Source organism: Eptatretus burgeri, chromosome 7 (genome assembly GCF_056783735.1).
Source record: "Eptatretus burgeri isolate ZD-2024b chromosome 7, Ebu_testis_v1, whole genome shotgun sequence".
Taxonomy (NCBI): domain Eukaryota; kingdom Metazoa; phylum Chordata; class Myxini; order Myxiniformes; family Myxinidae; genus Eptatretus; species Eptatretus burgeri.
In genome coordinates this window covers 76,984,167-77,008,274 of record NC_140967.1, presented here as the reverse complement: position 1 = coordinate 77,008,274, position 24,108 = coordinate 76,984,167, and the positions used below count along the sequence as shown (strand labels likewise).

General features: G+C 43.6%; 2 protein-coding genes across 2 annotated transcripts in view; both read left to right on the top strand.

The window, feature by feature from the left end:
- Window positions 1-16,274, top strand: part of LOC147023589 (synaptosomal-associated protein 25-like) — a 97,688-nt gene extending 81,414 nt beyond the window's left edge. The window contains exons 5-9 of the mRNA XM_085890346.1: window positions 1,880-1,928; window positions 6,466-6,583; window positions 8,503-8,637; window positions 10,717-10,861; window positions 11,342-16,274. Coding sequence (XP_085746472.1) covers window positions 1,880-1,928; window positions 6,466-6,583; window positions 8,503-8,637; window positions 10,717-10,861; window positions 11,342-11,410 — 516 coding nt within the window. The 3' untranslated portion in view covers window positions 11,411-16,274. The remainder of the gene's footprint in view (window positions 1-1,879; window positions 1,929-6,465; window positions 6,584-8,502; window positions 8,638-10,716; window positions 10,862-11,341) is intronic.
- A 3,724-nt stretch (window positions 16,275-19,998) lies between these two features.
- LOC147023588 (uncharacterized) lies at window positions 19,999-23,472 on the top strand. The gene is given in 3 exon segments (XM_085890345.1): window positions 19,999-22,364; window positions 22,366-22,643; window positions 22,754-23,472. Coding segments are annotated over 3 exon segments (3,363 nt in total).
- Window positions 23,473-24,108: the final 636 nt, after the last annotated feature.

The window sequence follows — 24,108 nt, the reverse complement described above, 5'->3', positions numbered from 1 at the left end:
ACAGGAGATAGACATAGGAAATTGACGGGACAGAAATAAAGTTGCGGACAAACCCGTTAAAGCTTAATAGACAGGTCTGGTCCTATCGCTCTGACAGGGTGAATGTCCCATGGCCACGGAGAGGAGTGAGGGAGATGTGGCTCTGGTTGGAAGCGGCGTGACTCTGGCATTTCAACGAGTGGTCTGGCGTAGCTGACCAGTCAAGGTCAAGGTGATCTCTTCCCCTTCCACAGTTACCACCACCTTTTATGCCCTCGGGCATGTACACCATCATGACGCTCCATTCCCCTCCCCTCTCTCTCACCATTGACATTGCTTGACCTGGTAGGCGGGACGACTCCGTTGTGAGCTCTCCCCCAAAGCCCCCCCGAGGTAATTTGGGCCATTTTCCTGCCAAAACTGTCTTGTCAAGGCCTAGCGAACACTAAAAAGAAACATTTAAGATGGATCCAAAGGGGGGGGGGGGCGGAAACCCGTCAATAAATGAGGTCAAATGGGTTGATAATTTTATAAACAAACAGGGCTAGGGATATGTAATCTGTATGTATGATACAAAATACGCATGATACAAAATAGTGATGCATATCTAATATGACATTTAATTATTTTTATGCTTACTCCAAACACTCAATAAGGAAATAACTGCTCCATATTAAGTATTTAATAACCCCGCAGAGTCATTTCCACAACACCAACGGGGTGTTTACATGGAAGTGTTACTTAAATAACTTCAGGTATAAATTCAGTATTGGTTAACGGGGATTTGATTGAGGGTGCTTATAACGATGGAGAAAGAACAAATACAATATTTTAATTCAGTGCAGAGACAACCCCAATCGGAAATAAATTCAATATGGACCCAAAAAATCGAACTGTGTATCTTCCCGTGTCAGGAAAAGCTATATTCCGCACGGTACAGTATCGTGAATTTGAGAATCACCGACCAAGATGATCTTACGATTTGCTTCAATGGAGAAATTATCTCTATTAGAATTCACTTCTGAGAAGTTCATGAGAAATTCACCTTAGATAAGTTTTGAAATAAATAAATACAAAAGATGCCTATTGTATTGAGTTAACGAAATATGGCGAGGTCGAGGCCATTGATCCCTGCTACGTGAAACACTGCAACAAATGTCTGCAGAAAACGGATTTTTTGGAACGCCGGCCATATTCATCATGTAAGTTTAAGTATGAAGCCAGGTTTTATCATTGCACAGATTTCTTATTGAATCAACTTGGTTGTGGGGTGGCTTTGAAGGCGATAAACTACAAGTTGATGAGTCTTTCCGTAGTGGTTGGAACGTAGGTGCACAAAAGCACACCGCACAAGTGTAAGCACACCTATATTTGCCACTAGAGATAGCTCGGGCCAAAATGTTCTGAGCCCGAACCGAAAACAAATCTGGGAGAAGGCAGGAATCCCGAATCAATTTCCCAGGAATTCCCAGGAAACGATTTACCATGAAGAAACACTAGCTTGAGTTCCATTTGTTTGAAAGTTTTCTCAGCTCAAGCTTAAGAAAATTTTCGTTGCACTATCTCTATTTTCTATCATACGCGGTGTGTCACAATTACTGCCAGTGTGGCACAACGGACAACATACAAGCTAATGAGCACGAAAATATTATCCTGAACTTTGTGTTGATTGGAACTTTCAGTAGAGTCCTTTTTCATCTCATTCCGACTTAAGGGCCTCTGCCGACGTTCCACAACATGATCAAGGATGGTTGCGGCCACCTATTAGCTGGTAAAATTAAATGAAATTCATTGTACGGTATTTATGCCGCTTTTGATCAATCTCATTAACTGCTCCTCTTTCCCTGTTTTATTCCCTGTGTGTCTCTCTCTTTCCTTTGTTCCACATCATGTTCAATAGAGTAAGGATGCAGGTATCCGCACACTGGTGATGCTTGATGAACAAGGAGGTAGGTCTGTTTTTGGCACTTTCTTTTGAAAGAGGTTTCAGGCTATAAGTACATTTTGATAATTCACAAACGTACTATTACTAATTTGTGATTAAATGTTTAAGTGGCAAAATTACAAGTACAAAATGAATTGCCTCTTCTTTATTGTTATTGGAAATAAATTTTTTTAACTCCCGCAGAATGTTGGGTAAAAAGGCTGTACTTGTGCTTTTTTCACTACATCGAGTGATAACTTACATTTCCCAACAAAATCAGGAAATACACTGAGCAGTGGTCTGGCCATTGTTTATGTTTGGACATATTTACATCAATCCAGTTCTTATTATGGCAAGTATTACTACTTTTTAGAACAGCTACTAACTACAGTACACTCCTGCCAAAATAACACTAATAATACGACTACAATTACTATTACAATGGTTCCAATTATCCTCGTGGAGGATCTCTCAGTCTTACTCACGTTGTTGTTCTTGTGGACTTTTTTGTTTCACAGCCTACAGTTTTCATCGAAACTTCCTGAAACTTGGCATATATATGTAAAAATACCATGCACAGACAGTAACCATCTCCGATTTTGAAAATTCCTCCGAGAAAAAAAAGTTATGATGTCAAAATATCTCCGCTAATGGAAATCGCCTAAAAAAATCTCAAACTAGGCAAGCTTTTTGAATTCTGTTTGCGGGAATTGAACAGGGCATTAGCAGAGATGAATTACCGCACATATGATAATCTCTATGACGTCATATCAATTTTTATGACGTCATTCTTCTTTTTTGACATTTTTTGTTTCACAACCCAGAGTTTTCATCGGATCTTCGTGAAACTTGCCATGTATATGCAGAAAGCCCACGCGCGGGCAGTAACCATCTACGATTTTGGAAATTCTTCCTCGAAAAAAAGTTGACGTCATAATAACGCCGCTAATGCAAATCGCCTATACCATTATCTCCGAAACTAGGCAAGCTGTTTGAATTTTGTTTGCGGGAATCAAGCCGGGCATTAGCACAGATAATTTATCGCAAACCTGATTCATCACAATGACGTCATATTCGTTTTTATGACGTCATCATTAACCGGACAAGGATCTTAGCTCATTCGAGCTTGTTGGCCCAAATCTTTCACAAACCGGTTTGCTCAGCCTGATGTTCGATTGAAGGTAACAGGAACTTGTAATTTGTTCAGGGTGTCAGCGATAACTCGCCTACTATTTGCTAAGGACGCTGTTGGATCTTTAACGTCCACAAAGCACAAACCAATGCGAGCGGACAGGACATCCAGTTTAAAGTCTATCCTGAGATGGTGTGGACATTAATGTATTGCCCTTCCTGCATTGCCCTGCCAACATTACAGTTTATAGCTGGGTCGAGATTCTAACCCAGAGTGAGCATCTTAAAGGTTAGTGTGCATACCTCTTAATGATTATCCTGCCAGCCTTCCAATAATATCAAAGCTGTCCTCCATCTCCTATGCATACTTGCTCTGCTGTAGTTGCAGTATACAGTGGACAGTGCCTCTCCTTGTAGAAACAGATATGAGACTGGGGCAAAGCAAGTTTCTTTTCCAAATGTATGTGAACAACAGTGAAGGAGAGGGAGAACGAGGTAATGAATAAGAAGAATGAATAATAATAATCGTCCGATAGGCCTAAACCTTCTGCATAGGCTCCTGGTTGTCGACGAGGTCCGCTCTCTGCACCCGAACATACTTGCCTGATTCAGCTGATCCTCATTGTCATGCTCACGCAGTTCACTTCAAAATATATGGTGTTGTGTTTCAATTCGCTCACCTCAGGCATGTCTCCATGACTAAATGCCTTTCTTTTTGTTCACACATCCCAAAAGAGCATGCTTTCAAATGCACAATCTTCACATGGTGCTTGTAGTGTCCATCTGCTAGCAAATTAGAACAGGCCTATAAAAGCATATGCTCACACTGGGTCTCAGTCGCTGTGCCAGCCATAAGGACACTCCTACCAGAACTCAATGTTGCCACTGTCTCTGCAGACCTGACACTCACATCCTGGTCCTACACATATTCACCATGTTTTCTGCTTAAAGCTTTCAAATACTCACACTTCTCATTGCTGGTCAATGTCTGTTGCCCACTGTTTCAAGCTATAAGCTTTTCCTCTAATCTGCAAGTTTGCCTCTAAAATCAGCCAATGGCTGAGCTGTTGTCTGCTGTGAAGGTATACAAACTTGTATGTGCAGCTTGCCAATAACTGAATATTTGCTGCAATGATCTACAAATTATTTATTTGGAGTTTGCCAATGACGACATCTCAAGCACGCTGCATCTCGTGTCAATCCCACCTCACCCTTGCCGTGATCAATGCTACATTCTCACCTCTGCAGAGAGGTGTCTGCATAGGTGTCTCATTGTCTGTACAATCACCATGGTTCAATTCCTTCTACCAATATGGAAAGCACTTCTCGTGGCTGGGCCTTCCCCCTGGTTCTTGTTCCTCCACAACCACACAAGTGGGCACATTTAATTTTTCCTTCCAGTTTTTCCCTTCAGCATGCTTACCTTTGCTTGGCTTTACCTGTACAGTTCCCAATAACTAGTGCCATTGAGGTGGATCATAATCACTGCCAATGTGATCTCCAGGTCCACGAGCCTCTTTTCGGTCTGTTGGTTCTCTTAGCTGATGCTCATAATAGTACTTCAATCTGTTGTTTGTATTGGTGTTTCTCTGCCCTAGGAACTGCCATGTTATTCTCATGGGGCCCTTCCAAGGTTGGTTCAGCTTGGTAGGTTGCCTGCCCTCATCATACTCCAGGGTTAAACAGCCAAGCTCGATTACTATTGGCAAGCAGGTGTGGTGCTGCATGCCAACTGTGGTCTGGATTCTGGTGAAGCCTAGCATGTTGCACATGTTCATTCGCCACCTCTCACATACGCTGTGCTGATTGTAGTTACCATCACACAAAAATAACCTTAGGACGGGCTATCAGGGGAACTACTACAGATGCAAAGTCCAATGGTAGCACCGTCTCTCGCCAGTCTGACAGGAGGAATGTTGTGAACGACGCGCTGTTGTGCAGTACACCAACGGCACCTTGATGTGTCAGCCCCAGTTCTGACAAGTTTCTTATAGAAAATGAGATGAGATGTCTTTAAGCATGCTGTAAAGGCCATATGTCTAGAGTTATCCGAAGATGTTTTGTCCAGGATTGTATCACCAAGGAAACTGCTTAGGCAACACCAACGCTCTGCACAGAGTATGGTCCCAATGGATGGATGGATGGTTCATGTCCACCTCCAAGTCCTGCTATAGTTTTGACATCAGCTATTCCATAAAATTCATTTCTTGATCTGATACTATGTGCTGTGACATTTCACACTAACCAGTGAAGATGTTTAAGAATATCTGCACAACTGCAATGGCATGTGGAGTGGGCAGCACCCAAGCTTCCAACTACTTTGTGAAGTAGTCCATATTGAGCAAGATGTATCCAGTTCACCCTCTTTATGGGTGAATATTCAGTTCATCCTCTTTGTGGGCAGTAGTTGGCCAATAATATCCAGGCAAAGAAGACAAACTACCATGCCTCTATGTTATTGCTGGTGATTGGCCACAGGTGGACAACATTCCCTTTCCTCGCATCAGTGGCGACCCCCGTCTTGCTCACCTGATGTCCCAGAAATTCCATCTCAACCATCAGGAGGTGCTATGTGATGGGTTTTAATTTCAAGCTGGCAGCTCGCAGTCATTCAAATACAATCCGCAACAGCCATAGGTGTCCCTCCATTGGGCGGCTAAAAATGATGATATCGTGCATTAACAACATCAGCTCCACGCGGCCCTGGAACATGGCCAGTTCACCAGTGAGCCCATTGTCATAATATTAAATTCAAAAGGAATGCAGTGGATAGTGAATGCTGTCCTTGGGTGAATGCTGTCCTAGGAGCAAAAGAGTGAAGTGTGTGTTGAGGGAGCAGTCACTGAGTGTGAATGGTGTCACCTACACAAATACCCCATTGAGGCTCTGCATTGTTCAATGCTGTGTCTTGTTCCATACTTGCACAGAAAGATGGCACATGGGTGAAAAAGCATCTGCAGAATTTAGATTTTACTTGTTCAGCTAACTTTCTCTTTGATATGTCATACATGAAGAAGTTGTAAATAAGTCGCTGCCACTTTATGGTATCCTTGTCCCTCTATCCCACTCCCCTCCCCACCTCCTTCCCCCCACTAAAAACAGCACAGCTGGATCACATTGAAGGGGGCACAGATCAGATTAATGAGGACATGAAGGAGGCTGAGAAAAATCTCAAGGATTTTGGGAAATGCTGTCGGCTTTGTGTGTGCCCATGTGCTAAGTAGGTACAGGTCTCTCGTCTGGTCATTTTTCAGTCCCCAGACACCATTAATGGCCAACTGTGCTGTGTTTCCTTCCCACCTTTGTCTGCCTCCACCATGCTATGCCTTTCATGCTGGAAAATGGCATCATCTTCCCATCAATATTCACTATTGCTTCTCTGGGGTCTGGGGCTCACCCACGGGCCTCGGTGCCACAATGAAATCAATTAGAGCAACTGGAGAGGATTGAGGACGGCATGGACCAAATCAATCAGAACATGAAAGAAGCAGAAAAGAACTTGACTGACCTAGGAAAATGCTGTGGTCTATGCGACTATCCTTGTGAACAGTAGGTGACCTTTACACTTAAACATATAGACATATAACCTCTTGTACTCGCATCACTTTAAATTGCAACTTGTATACTGTGGTGCAGAGGTTTACATTTATTGCCTTGCATTGAAAGGTATTGCTTTGAAATGAGTTTGTTCATATAAAGGTAACGTGTGCATTCTTCTTCCCGTGTTGCAGCACATTGCTGCTGGTAGCATCACGGCTGTGCGACTTACATGCCCTTGTAAGTTAGGGCAGAAATGTTTTTCGATTTTGGCAAGGATGCCAGTGATAACTAACCTAATCTTCATCAAAAGACACCGTGAGAGTTTTTTTAATGACCCCGCAGTAATACTAGCAGATGGGTCCCTAGCTTAATCTCTGTCCGAACATGGCACACTTTGTGATGCTGGCGAAGCACCAATCTTAGTTTATAATCAGGCTGATAATCAAACCCAAAAAGTTATTGAGTCACCATAGTCACTCAAGCAAACTATGATCTTTTAAATTATACAATAACATAGGCAGTCTTGAAACCACGGTGCTCAAGAACTATAAACACTATTCGCCTGTCCTTCAACGCCCACTCACACTACATGCTTAACAGCTTTGCTCAGCAAGGAACTTCTCCAGCATTCTGCAATTGGCCCTTATATTTACAGTCAAAAAGGGTTCCACATATAGATGAAAAACCCACCCTTTTGGGTTAGACCAGCCTTTACAGAACTCACTAGAACCTTCAAAGTGGTTCTGAGATGCATGCACCCTCAATTCCTGTTCAGTGGTCACATTCTAAAATTCCTCTCGAGGTAATGATGTACCTATCAGATCTGCAGTTTCATATCACGTATTCAGCCCTTGATTACAAGATCTTTGCCAAAAACCTCGGTTACAGGTATGAATAAAAGCAGATGCCAATGGGCTCAAAACGTGTGAGGTTATTTAATGAATCCTACCTCACAATTGAGTTAATCCACGGATTATGTCTGCATATATCCACTGAAACATACTGTGGCAGGGATGTCGCTGCTCGCAGATAACTCTGAGAGTCCGAGGCATCTATACTAAGACCATAGACGCCATCTACAACACACCTCTTGCCAGATCTTCGCACCCAGGGTCAGTTTATCTTATCTGTAAGATGACTTATGCAGATAGGGAACTGTGTCAGATGATAATTGGCCGAGCGAACCGGCATTACAAGCCACACCCTATCGTGTATCATAAGCCAATCAAACCTGGGTCAATGACCCTCCAGACATGCTATGTCGTGATCAAAGCAGGACAGGCCAAGTTAAGAAAGTTTCAAGCTTGGATTGGTAGTGGCAGGCAAATGAGTATTCACAGGCAAATATTTGCAACACGTATCACATTCCCATTACCTCCATGCGACAAACCCACCATCATAATTCTTACAACAACTTCCACACTTCCACACATACTCTTGGTCCCCTGCCTTTTGGGTGGTATGAGGAATAGGTCTGTATAATATGAAAGCTAAATCTTGAACGTTCTTTGAAATATCGCGGACACAAGCTTAGTTCCCGAGATGGATGCCTTGGCAACATAATTCAGCCAATAACAAACGTGATCTAATCAGGATGATATAACGTCATGAGGAATAGATATCTGCAATTTGAAAGCTAAATGTTCAACGTTTTTTGAAACATCACGTACACAAAAGTACATGGACGGTTGTTCAGTGATCGGTCGGTTGGACGTAGCTCATTTTAACGTCTCTGTATCTCACTTTGTCGGAGGAGCGGGGAACAAAAATGAAACGATATGAAGCTTCTCTCCATGTCTTTCGGTATTAAAAAAACCCCCCCAAAAAAACAAATATGTTCTTGATGAAGACTACTGAGCTTCGTTCTTTCTTGTTTGCAATGCAAAGCAAAGCCGAAGATGAACCTGTTTTGTGATCCATCCTATCAGATTGAAGAATTTCGAAGCTGGAAATGCTTACAAGAATGTTTGGGGCAACAATCAAGATGGCGTGGTTTCCAGCCAGCCAGCACGTGTAGTTGATGAACGGGAGCAAATGGCTATGAGCGGTGGATTTATCTGCAGGTTCGGCATTGTCCAACGTCCAACAATTGTGGATCTACCAAGGTTTCACCCAAAAAGGGAAATAATTTTGTGTTTATTATATCTATTGAGATGTTAAGGTGTCTTTGTTAGATTTTTTTTTAATTGCAAAAAATTCAAAACAATGATTTTTTTTAATGGCCAATTTAAAAATAACTTTTATGGAAGTGAGTGGAGTGGCATAATTTTTCCCTCAAATAAGCCAACATGGCTGTGATTTAAGTAGGAAAGAAACTTCTCTGAAGCCAAACTGGTCTTCACGAATACAACTTGCCATCCCATAGCCTGTGTAAGAGTTATTTTGGGAAGGATCTTCAGCCTGGTCTTTGATGCATGCGGGATCAAACCTATTGTTCAGAAATCACTAAATTCTGTGGCCGTACTCAATTCTTGTACACTTTCTGACAGATCTTAAATAATTTCTTTAGTGCCTTCTCCCCCAAAAAATCTTAATAAATGCTGCCTTCATGTTAAATCATCGATGGCGTCCTCAATTTCTTCTCGCATCATACTGGGACCGATATAACCAGGTTGGACATCGGGTGGGAGTCATGGGACCATCACTGCTTTCGTTCAAATCCATTAATTTTGTACATCATACAACTCTTCAATATACTCCTTCCATCTCTTACAAATCAGTTTGTAGATTACCATTCTTGTCCTTCGCAGTGACACACTCTCGATCTTTACTTTTACCTGGCAGCTGCCTCACCTTCTCGTGTATTGGCCAATTACATCACACATCCCACATTTACATTACATTACATCACATTACATCACACATCCCACATCTTTCAAGATCTTCCAGATCATTACACTGTTCTTTCCACCCATATGCTCTCACTTTAGTTCTTGCCATAAACAACTCGTTGTTCAGTGCCCTGTATTAATTTTTGCTTCTGTTATGTGATCTTTCCGCCACCTCTGTTTCAGTAGTTATCTCAACAAAAGTAAGTGATTTTTTATCATCAAAACCATAAAGTGTTAAAAACAGAAAACAACAACAAACGAAACAGCTAAGTTTGAAAAAAAGAGAAAAAAAAACAACTAAAGAAGCGATATTAAAAACTTTCAAGTTTTCAATTAAACAAAAATGGCCAATTGTGTAAATGTAGAAAAGTTAGAGAAGACATAATTGGAGCTACCTTGGTCCCATCTATTTAATGCTGGAATGCTGACTTTCATCGTGCTGACTTTAATTTTTTTTAAAGTTTTAACAAGGCCTGTCAAGTATGGTATTTCTAGCAGGGGCTACCTGGCTGGGTGAGCTTTTCCCGGCGGTGGTTTCTGGACATGTTAAACATTGAAAAGTGATGGAGTTATTCGCCTCATGGTGGTTACCTTTTGCCTGCATGTCGGCGACAGCACTGCCTGACCCCACATCCCAATATGTCCAATGTAATACATCTATAAACAAATAACTTCTCTGACTAACAACATCGTATTTGGACATTATTTCCAAATATTATGTTGTGATCAACATTTTTTTTTCGTTTCTGACATTTATCCTGTGGATCTTCTCCAGGGATAGATAGACCTCATTATTATTTCACAGTTAGGTTAATATGCAGCTTTCATTGCTGATTTGAATGTATGGTGTATGTGGTGTGGATGTAGTGTGCACAGTTGTGGGAACGTTGTGTGAATGATACACAGGAAGAAGCTGTAAGGAGCGTTGGTATTTAAGGATGTTTTCATGCTCTGCCCTTCCTCAGGCCGATTCCAATAAATTTCGGACACTTTATAGCGACCTTTGGTGGCCTTAAAATGGACGTCAATGTGTGGAAGCTTAAAACCTTGCCAAAATTCTGAAATACCTAAACCCAAAACACAAAGGCTTGAAAATATTTAAACAGATGAATGAAAATTCAGGCACAAGAAGGGCATCGGCTTGGGCACATGGTAAAGATTATTTTGATTAGCGAATGCCTTCTAATATTTATGTATCCTGAAAGAAATAATCAGCAAAGTACTTCTAATGTATAAACAACACTGTTGTGGTTGTACTACCATATCACATGCTCACACAACAGAAAGGTGACACATTTGTGATGGATGAAGGGTGACAGGAGATACACGGGAGCAAGTGATGGAGGAGAATCTAGAACAAGTCAGCGGCATTATTGGTAACCTGAGGCACATGGCTCTCGACATGGGCAATGAGATCGGCATACAGAATCGCCAAGTGGACCGCATTATGGAGAAGGTATTGTCCTCCACATCCCTTACTATTGCTTTCTTCTTGTTTCCTTTTCTTTCCCCAAATTTGTTCTCGTTGTCCAGACCCATTTCCTAATCGCATCACTTTCCCACTTTGAACTTTTTGAGTATTGCATGTTGAATATAGACCAGTTTGTGATAAGGTTTCCAATTTCCACTTCCTTGAAAATCTCATGTAATACATCTCCTTTACACAAATAACATCATATTTGGACATTATCTCCAAGTATTATGTTGTCATCAACATTTTTTTAAAATATTTATCCTGTTGATCTTCTCCAAGGATAAATAGACCTTATTATATTCTTTCACAGCCAGGTTAATATACAGCTTTCGTTGCTGATTTGTCAGTCTCGTATATTCAGTGTGGATGTAGTGTGTGGAGTTGCGGGCATGTCTGTGAAGGATACACAGGAAGAAACTGTATTGGCACAGAATGACGTTTCATTCTCTGCCCCTTCCTTAGGCTGATTCCAATAAAGTTCGGATTGACGATGCAAACCAGCGAGCCACCAAGATTCTTGGAAGTGGATAAGCTGCCGAGCAGAACCATTGGTGGTTGTGACCTTCGAGCTGGTCATGCAACGCATCGGACACCACCCGCCCACATGTTCTCTCAACGCAGCCATCGGTGTAGAGTCGTTCTGACTTCAAAACGAAACATTTTAATCCTGTGACATTGTTTTCTTTCAGCCGATAGTCATACCGTATCAGTATTTTGTATTAACGTGATGGAAGTAAAAGTTCTTGTCATGATCAAAACAATATGTTAAATAAGATAGTCGCTGATTCAGATGTCAAACTCCCAAGTCCATCTTATCGTCTTCTCCATTGAGTTCCCAAAGAGTAAGTGACTCAGGCTGAGTAAATGTGTCGTCATTTTGAGGAGTCTTAAACAAATTATTGCTCCTTTCTTCCTTACATTAATTATCTGGCACTAAACACGAAGAAAAACCAGATTGCTTCATTTCCTACTGCTTCATGGGACTCATTGACAAACCTGATTTAGTTTGTGTACGATTCCTCTCTTGACATCTTCCAATGTTCGAGGCATTTCTGACGTCCAAAATCCTCTCACTAAAACATTAATTACAAAGATAACAAAAAGTAGTCTGCAGCTCCTGCAAAAGACAAATCTTCATCTCGGTTTTATTACTATTTCATCTGCAGCTTGTGGCTGTTGGTTGCATCAGTGCTGAGAGCACAGATTTGCCACTGATGCAGTACCCCCTGTTACCAGTAAGCTGGAACTCATTTTGCTGACCTCAAAAGGATGACAGGCTGAGTCAACCCACCTGGTGTTATTTAACAGAAAGACAGGGGCTCAAACTCAAGAACCCTAAGATCTTAAGCCAGCCACCTTAACCGTTAAGCCAACCTAGGCTTCTTAATCATGGTAATCAGTGCATTACACTTTTTTTATTGCTCATTCATTTTTTTGTCTTCTTTGCTGAAAGGCCATGAAAGAGCAGTCAGAATCATTCAGCAATCCGAGTATACTCATCATCAGGGCAATCCTCCATTACAGTATTTGCTTTTTAATGCTGCAGTTCCTCTGCTTCTGCTCATTCCCATTAGTAACTGATACCAACTATACAAGGATTGGCAAACATATTTTCTGCATGATTAGAAAACTAATCAAAAGTTACACGATTTGAGTTACCACGCACTGCTTTTCTTTTGGTAACCGAAGTGAGTAGTTTCAACCACACCCCTAAGCCAGCATCTTGGCTGAGAATATGAACAAGAGATTATTCCAATGTTAGAACTTTATTTGCCTGAGAGGAGAGAGAAGTGTTGTGTGTTCCACAAAGCCTGCTAATGTGTTTGACATCAGTAATGTCTATCTGCTGTATTGAGACTGGTGAACTCTTCTTCCAGTGTGACTATCGAATGCTATCAGCTGAGGGTATCAGCTTCCTCATATGTATCAAGTAGTTCTGGTAATTTTCTTGTGAAAGTGTGTGATGATAGATGTGTTTTAGCATTCCGTGTCTGGCGAGAACTACTCGCTGATTGCACAAAATAATTGAACAAAAAAAGGAATAAAAGAGTGGAGATCAGCAAAAAGCCTGGATTTTGTGAGTTGAGCCAAGAGGAGGTTACTGGAAGAACGCAAGCATCACAGAGTGGCTGGGAGGGTCTGAGGGTCAAGAAAGCAGAGAAAGGAAGGCAGTAAAGAAACAGAAAGGCCACCAACTTGTCGGCATTGCGACAGCAACAGGCCTTGTGCTTCGGCCTCATTACGGGAGATGTGAACAATATCAAGAACTTTTGATTCCACAGATTTCAGGAGAGATGCGTTGTTGGTGCCCCAGCACATATGGATAGAGCAGTACTTCATTGAGCAATTGACAAAGGCCTTGTAGCCTGGAAGTACATCTTGTTTATCAAGGAATGACTTGGAAAGATGGAGGATGTCCAGTCTGCGATTGGCTTTGATGGCCAGCTTTGCTACGTGGTCAGCCTATGAAAATTCATGGCTTATGGTGAGGTGGTGAAATTCAAGAGAATGAACCACTTTCAGTGGCTGACCATGAGAGTAAAAAGGGGGATTCATTTGACGAACCTTCCAGAGTGGCAGGGTGAGACAGTGAGATTCTCTTGCATTGAAGGACATTTTCCATTTATCAGACCAGAATCTAATCAATTCCAGATGAACAGATAATGACACAGCTACTGTCTGCCTGTCAGTGTGATGGAATACTGTAAAATACAAAGTGGAATCCTCTGCAAAAGAGAGGGTTTTCAAGAGCATCGGAGAGCTTGTTGATGTGGTTGAGGAACAAGACAGCCCAAGACACTGCCTTGGGTCACTCTAGCCTCCACTATGAGAGGAGATGGTTTCATTGACAGCAACACATTGACTTCACAAGGGAAGGAAGTCAATCCAGGAATGAAGGCGGCTTTGTATCCCACATGCAGATAGCTTGGCAAGCAAAGCAGGATAGCAGAATGTCACATGCCTGAGATATGTCAAAGAAGATGGTCCTGACTTCTTCATTGAGATTTAGGGCCTTCAACCATTGCTGAGAGAGGAGAAGCAGCATGTCCAAAGTTGAGTGACCAGGACAAAATCCAAACCAAGCTGTCTGACTGAAATCAAGCTGTCTGAAAACAGGAAGGACTTGACATTAGCAGCAATGATGGATTCCGTGACTTTGCTTGCAATTAGAAACAAGCTTACTGGTCTGTAGTTGATAGGACTGGATCCGCCATGATGGGATTTAACATTTGATTCACAATTACTTGAGCAATACTCAGTGGAGGAGGAGTAATTACAGTCGTAAATAAATGTTTTTATGTCTCCGCTGATGAAGTCGCCGGAGGCATTATGTTTTCGCGTTGTCCGTCCATGCTAATTTTCTCTGTTTTCTGTGGAACTGCTCATCCGATTGACACGAAATTGTCAACATAGATGCGACTACTTATGTAGAATGTTGTAATATAATTATGACGTCATAGGCGATGTGGTGTGGCAGCCATGTTGGAAAAAGGGAAAGACGTTGGACCTCAGTATATCCGAAACCGCTCGGTGGAAGAAAATTGAAACTTGGCAGACATCAAGTACTCCCCCATGGAGAAGAAGTGCGATTTTAATTTTATTTTTTGGTGACATCATAGGTGGCTTTGTTATGACGTCATAATTGTATACGTCAAACGCTTTATCTGTTCATTACGAAAAATTGAATCATCTCTGGCTAAATTGTATGGGGGAAAAAATTAATGATGTCATCAGTCACGGGGTTCGGCAGCCATATTGTTTTTTTTAAACATAAAAAGCTTCAAAAATCTTCTTCTCCAAAACAGCTGAACAGATCGAGGTGAAACTTTACAGGTATGATCTATCGATGAGGAACAAAAAGCTCTCAACCTATGTCATGGGTCACATGGTTTGGCAGCCATATTGGATTTCCCCTAAAACCTTTAAAAATCGTATTCCTAAAAATAGATATCATAAAAAATCAAAAGGAACAGCTTTACAGATTGAAGGGAAACTTCACCCACATGTTCCCCAAACCTTGGGGATACCAGGGTGTTCACAAATAATTAATAGATCACTTGGTCTGGCAACCATATTGGATTGCACGAAAATCTTTTCAAAATTCTTTCTCTTGAACCACTTCATCAATCGACATGAAACATCACAATTATGATTTAGTAGTCAAGTGGAATATATGGTTTTAATTTCAACCTCATTGGACGCATGGTCTGGCAGCCAGAATTATTTAATATTTTAAATCTGGGTTCAGTGATTTAAATCTATCTTGGTACAAGTATATATAATGATGTAATAATGTGGGCGGAGACATATCTGCCAATGTTGAAGAGTGTCCTTCTAGTTTTTAGCTCGCCTGTTCGAAGAACAGAGAGCTATAGCGATACCCCCGGCGTGAGTGTCAGCGTGAGCGTGAAAATGTTAAAGTTTTTGGTGCAAGTTAATTCCTTTCTAATGTTTTTATCTACCACACTATTTTTTACTGATTACAATATACAAATACATATATTGCTTGAAAATTATTTGGATCAGACTTCACTGCAATGCTTTATAAAAAAATATTATTAGACTCGTCTTTTAAAAACGATAAATGTATAAACAGGTGAGCATTGGGTGGCTTTTACACCAACTCTCTGGTTTATGATGTTATGAAGCAAGCATGCAGCATCTTGATATCAGGTGTAAAGACTTGTATTTTTACCTTCAAACTTGGTCTTAAGGACTATCTATGTAAGTTATAAAATGCCCTCAAACATTGACGGAAAATCGATTGATGTATAGTTTTATAACACTGTAAAGGACCTGAGTTTTACTGTTTATAACAAAAGTATCCAATTTTGACTACGATTCACCACCATTACTAAACTTTACTGTTTTGATCTTTTTGGAAGAAGCCAGGCCTTGGTGTCAAACTAAAATCATGTTATCAGATTTAATAAAAATATAATTTTGGAAGAAAATACATCTGATTAAAATTTATTTTCTTTGAAAGAGCCTTGAATGTGCAGTATTTAAACAGATACTTATTTGAATTAATTCGTGTTAAAGTTTTGTTGTACACATTAACCGCTGTATTAAAATCGTTTTATTGTCGACCAATATTGAGCATCATGGAAGAGGTCATGACAGAGAATACAATGTGAACAGATGGCAAACAGACGTAAGGGAGATGGGCAGGATGCCGGAGTGGAACCTTGTGGAAATGCCGATGAGCTAGTTTCAGTTTAAATAATGTTCAATTCAAAGTTGATGATTATCGTGCTTAATTACAAATGACCAAATGTGAACTTTTATTGCAAAAGCAAATACTAGGTAGCTCCTGTTGTTTGATGTCTATTCCTGCTGTCTGACATTTGCTTGTAACAAGTTCTGAAACAATAAAATACTCTTCACATTCAAACCATTACGTACTTTGTCTCTGTTATCTTTCAAAAGCTGTGTTACTCTGTTTGACGTTTCCATGTTCGTGATATTTATGATTCTCGGATTCCATGATTGGAATCCTGCATGCTGTATTGATTTACCTGTTCTTACCTCCACCACCGAAGGTGAAGGAGGTTATGTTTTCACCCCTTTCTGTCTGTTTGTCTGTGTACAGGCTATCTCAAAAAGTTGTGGATGGATCCGGATGAAATTTGGTGGACAAGTTTGGTGTGTGACGAGGACGAACTGATTAGATTTTGGTGAAGATCCGGCTCCGGATCCGACGATTAGAATCTTTAAAGTGATTCTTCACCATTGAGAGAAAGCGCCAAAAACGATATATATTATATCTATATATTGTTACAGTTGTGGAAATTCACAGAACACCAAACAGGTCCTTTAGATAAGTTATGTCGATAAGTCTGTGTTCAGATAGATTTCCCCACCGATGCTTAACGGGCAATTATTCGTGTGCAAGGCTGTGATCTTTGAGGTAGTGTTATTCTTTTGCTATCATTATTTTGGACCAACTGCATTTCAACCACAACAACCTCCTCCACAACGCCAACCACAACCACCTTCTCCACAATGCCAACCGCATTTCAACCACAACAACCACCTTCACAACGCCAACCGCATTTCAACCACAACAACCACCTTCTCCACAGCAGCCTTGACAACAACCACCTCCTCCACACAACCACCTTCTCCACATTGCCCAATGACGTTCTCCACAACGCAAACCACAGCCACCATCTCCTAAACCACATCTCCCCCAATAACCAACAACGAACAACATCGCTTCACCTTCAACTCCGCAAACGCCGCCATCTTTGCGCCAGCCACGGCGAGTTCCCAGCGAACAGCATCGCTGCAAACAGACGCGGAGGTTTCCTCGTAGTGCAGGGTCGGTGATCTCCACAACGTACGCGTGGGGCAGATGATCTCTGCCACGTCCGCTCGATCCGAGCTTCGCCTCGAATTCGGATCAGGAGATCGAAGGGGGCGGAGCCAGCGGGGGGTCAGAGGTGAGGGATCAGAGATCAAACCTCATGTCACGGATCCCATATAACAGCACGCAGAGCGCCAAGCTGGCAGTGAGTCAGTCAGTCAGTCTGGGTTTGGAGTGGTGCCAAGATCAAGGTTCGAGTCCAGTGGAGGTCTGGTTCGCCGAGGAGATGGGAGCTGAGAGCACAGCCAAGCCTGCCGTGCCGCGGAGAACTGCGCGTTCGTGTGTGGGACGTGGGGAGAGCCGGAGAGAGGTCACCATCCGGCACTGAACGGTCCGAGGTGATCGGGCTTCGGGACAGTCCGAGCGGCGCTGAGGGACGGACGGGCTCTTAAAGAGAGCATCAACTCTAAGAGAGCAAAAGACCCGTTCACTCCTCTGAGGCGTTGCTGGCTGGGCCCGAATAACCAGGCCGCCCGACGAGGCCTGGGCCGAACCATGGTCACGCCAGCTGCCGTGAGGACGGGACGTCTCGGGTCGCCCCAGCGAGGCACCACGAAGGTGAAGGTAACCAGCCTGGCCTCTCGGAGCTTCTGCGGTCATCACAGCTCCGTGCTCATAAAGACCCAAGAGGTCCAGTCTACCCCTCGTCTTTTCTGGAGTTTTTCCTTGTTTCTTTGCATGAACGTTGTGGTGCCATGTCCTTAGGTAGAACTGATGTTAAGTGCAAGTGACTGTACATAATAAATATACGGTTGTAGTCTTTGTCTTGCTCGCGTCTTGTCCCTACCCCCATTCATTGCATGCTTGTATATCCCTGCATTGCTGCTTTGACCGTATATGTGTGCAAATAAATGTGCTTGTGTGAATGTTGACCCGTTCGTCGCATCCTTTTCCTTCATTGAACTGCCGTATTGAGTTCGGAATAATAGCTGGCTTTTTAATAGCCGATAATAGAATCGGATCCAACGGGGCTTTCGCGATAATACCCCGCTCGGTTATCCCAAAACGAAGCGAGCTGCTTAAGCGGCTCGTTTCAAAGCGGGCCCCGTTGAGTCTCTTGGTAGTCTGCCCGCACGATTAATTAGGTATATCGACAATTCGGCGATTGACCCTGTAGCGCGGGTAGAGTGTTGACTAGGCTGTGGTGTGCTTAAAACACACCCATAGCGGGATTTCGGCGTTGATCCGAAAGCTGCGACTAGATTGTCCGTTCGGTGGGCGAGAGCGGCCGCCATTGGTTAGAAGCAGTCGTCTGCATGCCGGCGGGCAGAAATCTACAACAAAATTATTTCTGTTAACGTCTGCGTGTAATTTGACGTAACTCCTCCAAAACTGCCAGATGGATTGTCGCCACTTTCGGCATGCGGGTGCTCTGTGGTCTAATGAACAGCATGGGCTATGTGAGATCGTGCCAGACGGAGAGGTTTGGGAATTTTGGGCGATTTTCTAATTTTTACGTTTGTTTGCATGGCGACGTGTGACGTCACCGCTGAGAGGCGTAAATCCGTCATGACATTATCGGTCATTCGCTGACGAAATCACGTCTGTCGTCGACAGACCGTCACTGCCGAGAGGTGTAATGCCACTCTGAGAAAACAGCGTCTTCAATGTAAAACCCTCTTCTGCACATGCTGACTACCTCAGAAGGTGAATTTGACACAAAAAAATGTAACAAGAAACATTGTATTTAAAGTAAAGATTAATTTTTTTTAAATATTTTTTTCTGTTAACATCTGCGCATAATTTGACGTTTCTCAACCGCCATCATTACCTGTGTTGTGTCTTGCGTGTGTGATCTTCAAATTAAAGCGTCCAAGCTGTGTTCGATCGTCGGATGTGCACCAAAAAGTGCCATTCATTGAAATTTGCATTCTAATTCTCGGTCACCCTCCATTGCTCCTGTTCAGTCTAGGGCTTGGCCTATATCATGTTAAACTTGCCCCATCAGACGCCAACCTTCCAGTCACACTACAGAGGATGCAATTTCCAGTCAGACTCGCATACTCGATGACAATAAACAAATCCCAGGGCCAAACATTTGACAAACTCGGAATATACCTCCCAGCCCGTGTGTTCTCCCATGGCCAACTATATGTTGCATATTCACTTTCAAGAGGTTACTCCTATATATCTATCAAAGTGGACAATAATTCCTCACAATGACTATTCAGCAACAAGACACTCACCCAAAATGTCATCTACAGGGAGGTCCTTTAGAAAACTCAGGACAGGTAACCATAGTGCATCACATCCCCAATGACACCCTCCCCAGCTTCCCATAACATCAACTATTATGCCTCATCCACCTTTTGCCACCCATTGAACTCCGTGCGGAGCACGGGTATATGCTAGTATATATGATTTCTGTTAACGTCTGCGTGTAATTTAAATTTGACGTATCTCCTCCAAAACTGCCGGAGGGATTGTCGCCACGTTCGGCATGCGGGTGCTCTGTGGTCTAATGAACAGCATGGGCTATGTGAGATCATGCCAGATGGACAGGTTTGGGAATTTGGGGCGATTTTCGAATTTTTACATTCGTTTGCATGGCGACGTGTGACGTCACCACTCGAGATTAATGTATGAACACGAACATTGGTAAAGGTAATGACATTTATATTCTTGTGTATTTGCAGATGCAGCCTCATCATTTGTAATCTAATAAATGGATGTCACAAAATGGAGTAGTTTCTATTTATGATGAAGCTGAGCATTGAACACATCACCACTGAGACAACCAACCCCCAGGATGCCCACCGTAAACTGTCCTATCACTGACTGCGAGTACTCCACCCCCGATGTTGAAGTAGTCCTGGCTGCAGCGCTCATCACGACTCGTGCCACAACTCACACAGCTGCCAATGTCAACGTCGTTCCAGCTAAAGTTGAGCAGGTGAAACGTCCCACGATCTCATCCGCTGGGACAAGCGAGGAATGGGCCTATTTCCAATCGCGATGGTCCGACTATGCAGATGCAACCAAAGTGAGAGGCAAAGACAAGGTCATCCAACTGCTGGAATGTTGTGATGAACAATTAAGAATAGACTTGACTGACAATTCTGGCGGCACACTAACGAACAATTCAGAGGACGATGTCCTTAAGGCCATCAAGCGACTCGCAGTGAGAGAAGAGAACATCATGGTTGCTCGCACTACACTACATGATATGCACCAGGACCACGACGAACCCGTCAGATCATTCGGAGCACGTCTCCGTGGTCAAGCAGGTGTATGTAAACTCATCATTCAATGCCCTCACTGCAATCAAGATGTGAACTACACAGAACCGGTCCTCTTTGACTCTGTAACCCGTGGGCTCATTGACCAGGACATTCAACTCGACCTAATGGGCGTCCGTAACCAGAACATGAAACTCAAAGAAATCTACCAGTTCGTCGAAGCTAAAGAATCTGGCAAACGCTCAGCCTCACGCCTCTTCCAGTCACAATCACATGGGATGGATGCCGCTAGCAGCTCCTACCAACGTCACAAGATTGAGACACTAAGAGGCTACCATGACGATGATCGCAAAACAACAGACAAGTCGGAGCAGTGCTACTACTGTGGAAAGAAACGACATTGGCACCGATCTCCCGCCAAGTTCAGAAAGAAGGAGTGTCCCGCCTATGGTCATACATGCGCGCATTGTGAGAAGACCAATCACTTCGATCATGTGTGCAAAAACAAAAACAAATCAACCACCAAGGCCAATGCTAACGAATCAGAAGGTGCCGTGTTTGATTCCCTGTGCACAGTCGCAACTGATGCAACATTCCCCAAATCTATGAGCCTGGACCACCACCTGTACAATCATCTGTCTGACACCTGAATCTGGAAATCATCAAAGCCCCAACCGTTCGTTAAACTGATGATCGGAGCATTCCGGGTTGATTACAAGCACCTAGGATACAATCTCTACACCAAGACCAAGTCCCAATGCATCACTTGTATGGCGGATATTGGTTGTCAAAGCTGTTTGGCTGGCATGAAAGCTTTGTCCGGCCTTGGCTTCAAGACCAAAGACCTAATCCCAGTCACAATGAGGATGCACGCTGTCAACAACAAGGGGATCAAAATCATCGGTGCCGTCATTCTCAGGATATCAGGCAAAGACAAAGATGGCAGCAACCTGGAGACTCGACAGATTACCTACGTCACTGACAGTTCAGACAAGTTCTTCCTCAGTCGAGATGCATGTATCAGTCTGGGTATGATCACCGACACCTTCCTTACAGTTGGTGAGATAGACAGAGACACAGTCCACGCCACCTCAGATGTACTAGACCCCCTACCCAGAAATGACAATGGACTGACATCTGAATGTGACTGCCCTCCTCGGGAGAAGCCACCACCAATGCCCACAAAGTTGCCTTTCCCAGCCACGTCAGCGAACCGTGAGAGACTTCATCAATTCCTCCTGGATTACTACAGATCAAGCACTTTTAATACCTGCGAGCATCAACCCCTCCCAATGATGGATGGACCACCACTCCATCTCATGATCAACCCAGATGCTACACCCGTGGCCCATCACACACCAGTACCAGTCCCCATCCACTGGCAGGATGAAGTCAAAGCTGGATTGGATCGCGACGTAAGGCTAGGTGTTCTCGAACCTGTCCCAATCGAAGAGCCAGTTACATGGTGCCACCATATGGTTGTGTGTGCTAAGAAAAACGGCAAACCTCGTCGTACCGTAGACATGCAACCTCTCAACTGCCACGCTACACGCGAAACCCATCACACACAATCACCCTTCCATCAAGCATGGCCTGTACCCTCAGGAACACTGAAGACAGTATTTGATGCATGGAATGGACATCACAGCATTCCACTGGAAGAAGGTGACAGACATCTCACGACCTTCATCACACCCTGGGGCAGGTACCGCTACCATTCCGCTCCACAAGGATATATCGCCTCTGGCGATGGATACTCAAGGTGTTTTGATGAGATAGCCTCTGACTTTCCAAACAAAACAAAGTGCATTGATGACACTCTACGATGGGCTGACAACCTAGAAGAAAGTTTCTTTCAGGCTTGTAGGTGGCTGAATATCTGTGGACGAAATGGCATCACCCTCAACCCAGAGAAGTTCGTATTTGGCCAGGAGACTGGAGTTTGCTGGATTCCAGATCACACAGGATAGCGTTCGGCCCTGCAAACGATTCCTACAGGCTATCATGGAATTCCCTCTGCCCAGAAACATCACGGATATCCGCTCATGGTTTGGGCTGGTAAATCAAGTTTCAGATGCATTCAGTATGACAGAGCGCATGCTACCTTTTCGAGCCTTCCTCAAGCCTGGCATCACATTTCCTGGGACGAACTGTTTCATGAATCCAAGAAGGTCATTGTCAATGAGATCGAGTCTGGCGTACAGATATTTGACAAGTCTAAACCAACATGCCTCGCCACAGATTGGTCGAAAGTCGGCGTCGGATTTTGGCTCTTCCAGAAACATTGCTCATGTCAATCAACCCCCCTGTTCTGCTGTCCCACAGGATGGAAGATCACACTTGTCGGAAGTCGTTTCACTCACTCAGCAGAATCTCGTTATGCCCCTATTGAAGGGGAAGCCTTCGCCGTGGCTGACGCATTGGGCAAAGCTCGCTATTCTGTCCTGGGATGCAAGGATCTCACTATCGCGGTCGATCATAAACCGCTTCTCAAGCTCTTTGGCGACAGATCACTCGATGAAATCCCAAACAACCGACTCCGGAACCTCAAAGAAAAAACATTTCGCTACATGTTTAACATGGTGCATGTCCCTGGTGTAAAGAACAGAGCGGCGGACACCATTTCCCGCCACCCTACAGGTGACGACAATCCCAAGAAGATGCACCTGACAGATGACATATCATCCATTGCATCTACGCCCCAGAGTGACAACACCATTCCTTACCCTACAGTACGGCAAGACTTCCTTGCTGGCATACGTTGCATCGAGACATCAAACACTGATTCATCCTCATCGCACACCGCTGCAGTTTCATCCCTCAAAACACTCGAGAGCATTACCTGGAACAAGGTTCGATTGGCTACTAGTAGTGATGAGAATATGAACAGGTTGGTGAACATCATCGAATCAGGCATGCCGATCTCTCGTCAAGATATCCCATCGACACTCCAAGAATACCACCAATACCGGGATCACCTACATACCGTGGATGGGGTAATCACCTACAAGAATCGCATTGTCATCCCACCGTCCCTCCGATAGGACTGCCTGGAAGCTCTTCATGCTGCACATCAAAGCGTATCATCCATGATTGCCAGAGCTGAATTGTCTGTATTCTGGCCTGGAATCAGCCTTGCAATCAAGTACGTCAGGAACCACTGCAACCGCATGGCTCCCTCACAACCCAGCGCACCACCCATGAACCAGATCCTTCCAGACTACCTGTTCCAATGCATATGTGCCGATTACTTTCAATACAAGGGCTTTCATTACTTGCTCATCATCGATAGATACTCCCATTGACCTGTCGTTGAGAGGGCATCGGGAGGTTCGTCTGGCTTGGTGGATTCCCTGCGTCGCTGCTTCGTCACCTATGGCATACCTGATGAACTCTCTTCCGACGGTGGCCCTGAATTCATCGCTGGCAATACTCGCCAATTCCTACTGTACTGGGGAGTCCACCACCGCCTATCATCTGTCGCGTTCCCCCATGGTAACTGCCGGGCAGAAGTTGGAGTCAAAACCGTGAAGTGCATGATCACTGACAACACCGACCCTCATGGTGAGCTGGACACTGATTCATTCCAGCGTGCGATCCTGCAATACAGGAACTGTCCTGGTAAGGACACAAAGCTATCCCCCGCCATGTGCGTGTTTGGCAGGCCGATAAAGGACTTC